This window comes from Centroberyx affinis, unplaced genomic scaffold (assembly GCF_046629955.1).
Source record: "Centroberyx affinis isolate AG114_WGS23_722 - 3 ecotype Tasmania unplaced genomic scaffold, CSIRO-AGI_Caff_v1 ptg005143l_1, whole genome shotgun sequence".
Taxonomy (NCBI): Eukaryota; Metazoa; Chordata; class Actinopteri; order Beryciformes; family Berycidae; genus Centroberyx; species Centroberyx affinis.
In genome coordinates this window covers 40,964-47,500 of record NW_027282552.1, presented here as the reverse complement: position 1 = coordinate 47,500, position 6,537 = coordinate 40,964, and the positions used below count along the sequence as shown (strand labels likewise).

The window sequence follows — 6,537 nt, the reverse complement described above, 5'->3', positions numbered from 1 at the left end:
AAAGATGAACTGATTAGACTTTGGTGGTCAAAGTTCAAGGTCACTGTGACCTCACAAAAGATGTTTTTGGCCATAACTCAAGAATTCATACGCTAACTATGACAAAATTTCACACAAATGTCTAATAGGATAAAATGATGAAAGTGATGACATTTTATATCCAAAAGTTCAAAGGTCAACTTCACTGTGACATCATAATGTTTTGCTTACCACTGTAGCTGAGAAAACCATCTTGGGTCATTCTACAAAAACGGAACTGCTGTCACTTACTTTTGCAGACACCAAAATCCTTTAAGTTGACCTAATAATCACATGAATTATATATATTCAATAAATAAAGACTGTCCTTGCAATGATAAAACAAAGTTTATTGGCGGAGGCGTACAACCAGGAGGCGTCTTTTTTTTTTTTTTTTTTTTTTTTCCTGGTTCAATATCTTTATTTAAAGCACAGACGGTCAGTTACAGCAGGTGTGTTTCTTACAGACCGCACCTGAACGCACCGCAGAGCTGCTGCATGGAGTCTTTATTGTTTTTCCAAATGAAATAAAATCAACAAATAAAAAATGTAAAAAATAAATTTTAAATAAATATTAAACATTGGGCACACGTGACATTAAATAAAAAAAACACAAGGCTTCACATGCATGTAGAGTTTTTCTTGTTTTTCTATTTTTTCTATTATGCAGTAACTTAAAATAATAATGTAATTGTATTTTGAATGCAACAAATCAACAAATTTCTCTAGATGTTTACATTTATGGATATAAAATTTTCCATTTAACTGACACTCCTCCACTTCCCCTCTGCTCCTGCTGCACCATACAGCACACCCAGGGGGCGGGGTCAGAGCAGGAGGTGGGGCCAGAGGGAGAGCAGAATGTTTTTCAGTCTGTTCCTCCAGACAATGGCAGTGAATGGAGAGAGAGAAAAAAAAAACAATTCTCCAGTCTCCTCTACCGGAGCAACAGATCACAGAATCACTGATTTTGGGGTTTTATCAGGAGGAAGAGACATGACCCAAGACTCTACCAGAGGCACACAGAGCTTTAGAGGATCTGCTGTATGGAGTTATGTTTTAAAGGGACAGTTTAAAAGATCTGAGTGTTCCTAACATTCAGTATTTGTAATAAAATGGAGCTTTTGGCTGCTGCTTTTCTGTAGTGACACAGTTCAGAGAGCTGCTGGGCGAGCGAGCTTCACTCTACACTGGAGAGAGAGAGAGAGCGAGCGACAGCTGCTTAGAGACCAAAGTTGATCGATTCCAAACTTTTTTTAAAGATTTTTTTTTTGGCATTTTCACCTTTTTATGACAGTTCAAAGTTGAGAGAGGAAAACACTCGACTCAGCTCAAAGAAATGAGAAGAAAACAGAAAGTTCAGCTTCATGTTTCCTGTGATGGAGTCTCTCGCTCTGTGGTTCTCACTGTGTGTGTGTGTGTGTGTGTGTGTGTGTGTGTGTCTCTCTCTCTCCAGGCCAAACACACCCAGGAGCACAGTGTGAGTTGGGGGGTGAACGGAGAGACCGGCACTCTGGCAGACATGGAGGCTCTGGGGATCTGGGAGCCGCTGGCTGTTAAAGCCCAGACCTACAAGACTGCTGTGGAGGTGAGACACCTGTCTGTCTGTCTGTCTGTCTCTTTCTCTGTCTGTCTGTCTGTCTCTCTCTCTGTCTGTCTGTCTGTCTCTCTCTGTCTGTCTGTCTGTCTGTCTGTCTCTCTCTCTCTCTCTCTCTCTCTCTCTCTCTCTCTCTCTCTCTCTCTCTCTCTCTCTCTCTGTCTGTCTCTGCCTGTCAAGTACATCGTCCACAGACCAGTCAGTTGATCGGTCTGTGAGACAGTCAGTTCTGACATGTGATGTAAAAGTAATCTGATTACAAAAGTGCTACTACACCATACTGCAGCTGTACTGCAGTAGTACTACAACACTACTGTGTGTAGTGTTAGTGCTGTAGTAATGTTCCTGCTGCTTGGGCCATATCCAGAATTTAATATTGCGATATACAATATCACAGGGGGTGTTGTTTTTTTTTCCCTGTTTTATTTTTTTTGTTTGTTGAATTTGGTTTTATTTCTTCTAAATCATAAAATTTCTTGGCTATTATATTAACTGATGCCGCGGAAAATATCACGATGATTCTGGGTGTGATCTCATATCAGGCTTATTGCTGCCTTTCTAGGAATCAAATGTGATATTTAGCTTCTCATGTGATTTCATTTAATTTGTACACAGTGAATGACAGAAAATGATAAATTTCACAATATTTACTGTTTTTACTTTGTCTCTTCCCATGCTTTAATCTTTCACTCGTTTCTCTCTGTTCTCCCTCGCTTTCTGATCCTTCTCTTCTGCTTCTTTTCTTTTTTCTTTCCTTCCCTCTCCTACTTCCTTCCCCCTCCTACTTCCTTCCCCCTCATCCCTCCTTCACTCTCCTCCTTCCTTCCCTCTGTCAGACGGCCATCTTGTTGCTGCGTATCGATGACATCGTTTCCGGCCACAAGAAGAAGGGGGAGGAGCAGACAGGAGGAGGACAAGGAGCCGAGTAGAGGAGGAGGAGGAGGAGGAGGAGGAGAGGGAGGAAAACAAAACACTCCCACCGTCTGAAACTTCAGCTTCAACGTTAAGAGGGTCGCACAGAGCACTGACTGTCTGTTGTCTGTCTGTTGTCTGTCTGTCTGTTCTTGGGACCAGAGGTTGAGAAATCTGTTCACTGAAACTAAGTAACAGTCAATAAAACAAAAGAAAAGTGAGAAATGTTGCTTTTTATCATTTTCCTTCAGATTTTTTTTTGTTAAAGTTTCGGTCCTGTCAGGCCGAGCTCTCTCTCTCTCCTCCTGAGGCTTTACGATGAAACAAAATGGCCGCTCGAGCTTTCCTAAATAAACAAACAAAAAAACGCCGGACTGATGCTGCGTTCAAGTCATGTCGGATTTACCGTAAATACCAGCCGCCGACTGAAAAAAGGTTCCTCTGCCTCCTAGTGGTGATTATTAGTATGACATGAGGGAATTTTTTCATCAGCGCCAATATTTCCCCAGTCAAAGATTTTAAAAAAAAAATCACAATTATCAGTTAAATTCACATTCTGCAGCATGAGTTCATCTCTTCTCCGTTCACTTCCAATGGGACAGAGACCGTCTGGGTGTCAGATGGTTTTGGTGAATCCATCTGAGCTGCACTCTGTCGTTTATCATTTCTTTAAACCTTGATAAAACATGTTTTGCATGAGCAGTGTGTAACAAGCCTCACTGCTGAGTCATCGCAGCCTCAAGTCACATGCAGGGAGGTTAAAGGTGAAATCCGGCCTGTTTTTAGTTTGTACTTTACTTACTGTACGTTACTGACCGTGTTCTGTTGCTGGTTGTCAATAAAGTTGGGAAGGAAAACAGCTCATGGCTTTACTGTCTGTTCCACTACAACAAGCATCAGAGTCCAGACTTCAACACTGACTGACTTGTATCTGTGTCTTGTTACTTATATTAATAAACTGATGGAAGAATCAACAGCTTGTAGTTTCCCTGCATTCTCCTGTTCTCAGATAAAAGATCATTATGGAAAGCTGGACTCTGTCACATTCAGACCTGACTGTCTCCACCTGAAACCCAGAGAACACAAACTCCACACAGGACGGACCGGGAATTGAACCTGTGTCCTTCAGGCCGCACTGTGAAGTTTACAGTAAACAACCAATGCTGATTGTGAACCAGTTCCTCCATCCAAAAATATCCAAACAACGTTGTCTGTCCTCCAGTGACAGCAGTGTCCAGCTCTACCCAAAGCTCTTAAAGCAAAATCCACCCACAGTAGATTTCAGGACATAAACGGTTTAAAGTCAAAATGGCTTAACGAGACAAAAAAAGTAGAACATCATGTAATGTAGCATACAAGGAACTTTTCTTTCTTTACACATCAGACCTGTGAGTACTTTCTAATTCTATGCATTTATTCATTACATCGTCCTTTGTCCATGTAGGTGGTTGTCTAGGCCCAACAGGTGTGGGTGGGGGTCTCTGTCTCTTCAGGTGTGATCACCTACAGTTTCTTTGGTCTGAACCATAGCTGAAAAGTTTACTTTGTAACATTTTTTCATTCATTTTGCTTCATTTAGGTTCACATTGCCCAAATACAAGTGAACCAGGGCTTGTAAACAAAAGTCACATGACTCACAATAGTAGGAATTTTGGTAACCTATCATCCCGGGAGATTAAAGATTATGGCAAACGGGGAGTAAAGGAATCAAACCAAATCTGAAACTTTACCTACAGACTTATCTGTACTCTTTGCCATAAGTTACCATCTCTGGTCTTCATACCAGGTAAGAACACATGAATACAAAGTTAAATGAGCATCAGTCCAGGCTGCAGGTTGCCCTCAGTTCAATTTGTTAAACTAAGCTTTCCAAGCATGATGAAATGTTGGCTATCAGAAATCAACATCCATTCTTAAACCCTTGCAACCATATGGATCAAGGCTTGAACAACAAACAACATACTCATAAAACCAGATGTTTTGGTGTAGCAAACCGCACCACAGTCCGCTTGGAAGTGGATCGAGACTCGCTTTTTCAGGCGTCTCAGTGCCGTTATTTGGTGCGCACCTGAGTTCTAATTCCATTGTTCTCACCTGGACAAACAAACCGGACCAAAGGAGGAAACGCACCGGAGTTTGGCAGAACTGGTCCAAACATGCTTGGTGTGCCCATATTTCTGCTGAGGCATTCCATATCCTCCCGTCATCTAGCAGGTAAGAGTCCTCACCTTTCTTCTGTACAACAGTCCTTGGTTGTGTGAACTCGTGTTCTCCTTTCTTTACTTTTCATGCCTTCCTAATCCTGACCAGATCACCAGATTGGAAGTCAGATGATTTGGCATTTCTCTGGACAACGGGGTACTCCTTTGATTTGTCTTTATCGCACGCTGTCGCATGGTGTCCTGATCTGTGTTCGGTGCAGGCAGGTCCATGATTTGTAGTTTGGTTCTCTTACGTCTTCCATGGAGCAGTTCTAAGGTATTATTCCAGTGGTTGCATGAGGAGTTGCTCTGTAATCCATCAAGAAGGTTCAAGTGAATGACAGAATTCTCCGAAATTCTCCTTCGATGTAAGCTGTCTGGAGGCAGTCCTTCAAGACCCTACTGAATCTTTTAACTTCTCCATTTGCACAAGGTTAATAAACAGCAGATTTGAAGTGCATGATTCCTCTCTCAGGAAATCTGAAAATTGAGCAGAAAGAGAGAACCTGGGTCCATTATCAGAGACCAGCTCTCAGGTTTCCCTCTCTTGAGGAATCAGTTGTCAGAAACTGTATAACAGTAGCTGTGTCAACTCTGGGTGCAAAGTCAACTTCAGAGTTATGGCATACCTGCAGTCTCAAATGGTCCCACAATCAGGAGTAATCAGGAGTGTCATAATGGCTTCATGGTTTGTGCGTAGCCAAGTTCGCCATTTCTCAGCTGCCCAGACGCAAGCTAGTGCTTCTTTCTTCACAATGGCGTATTTGTGTTCAGCATGTGATGGACTGCAAGAAGCGAAAGCAACAGTTTTTTCCTCTTCATTGTCATCAAGTTGAGTCAAGACAGCACCTAGCCCATGGTCTGAGCCCAAAGTCACATGAGATAATCCATCTCCTGGGGTTGAACAGTGCAGGGCTGTCCACAATTGTCTTTTTGACTTGGTCAAAGCTCACTTGTGTTGCTGCAGTCCACTGGACTGTACGGCCCTTGCGCAGCAGGGCTCTCATGGGCTCCACTAGTGTTGCATAGTTGGACACAAATGTGCTATACCATGCACTGAGTCCCAGGAAGGAACGCAGGATAGGAGTATCATTAGGAGGAGGATCATTTAGGATTACAGTGATGTGAGAGTCAACGGGGTGCAGTCCTTCAGCAGACAGCCTGTAGCCTAGGAAGTTCAGTGTAGTCTTCCAGAACTGGTATTGGTCAGTGCTGAGCTCCTAGCCAGCCTCACTGATCCTGTGCAGAACAGTTCTAAGGTTGATGTCATGAATGGCTTCAGAAGACCCATGGTCAATCACATCATCCAAGTAAGACTATACTCCATCAAGGCCACTGAGGATTGTTGCCATCATTTTCTGAAAAGCGGCAGAACCCCTTAGACCATAAGATACTCCACAGAATGTGTAGAGGCCTTCATGTGTAATGAAAGCGGTAAGTCCCTGGCTCTCCTCATGTAGTTGCAGTATGTCTTCAATCAGTGGTACAGGGTGGCTATCTGGCCTCCTGGAGGTCAACGCACATATGGATTTTGTGGTTTCTGTGCCTTGTGACTACAATAGAGCAGATCCACTCAGAAGAATCAATCTTCTTGATTCCATTCTTCTCCAGTGTCTTAAGTTAAAGAGTTAAATCAGCCTCCAGTAACAGTCTGTCACAAATAATCTGATCACATATCACTTCACTTTATGTCGCCACATGCACACATGTTCACTAGCTCATGTAGTGTTGCAACATAATCATCCATTGACTTACCCAAAGCTTGAGCACACTGTATGAAATCATACTTTTTGGAGACGACATTTCGTT

The 6,537-nt window shown here is 42.6% G+C and overlaps 1 protein-coding gene across 2 annotated transcripts in view; it reads left to right on the top strand.

Moving 5' to 3' along the window:
- cct3 (chaperonin containing TCP1, subunit 3 (gamma)) overlaps window positions 1-3,501 on the top strand; it is an 11,956-nt gene extending 8,455 nt beyond the window's left edge. For both annotated transcript variants that reach the window (XM_071546137.1, XM_071546136.1), the window contains 2 exons: window positions 1,475-1,606; window positions 2,452-3,501. In XM_071546137.1, the coding sequence (XP_071402238.1) occupies window positions 1,475-1,606; window positions 2,452-2,544 (225 nt within the window). In that variant the 3' untranslated portion in view covers window positions 2,545-3,501. The remainder of the gene's footprint in view (window positions 1-1,474; window positions 1,607-2,451) is intronic.
- The last annotated feature ends 3,036 nt before the right edge of the window (window positions 3,502-6,537 follow it).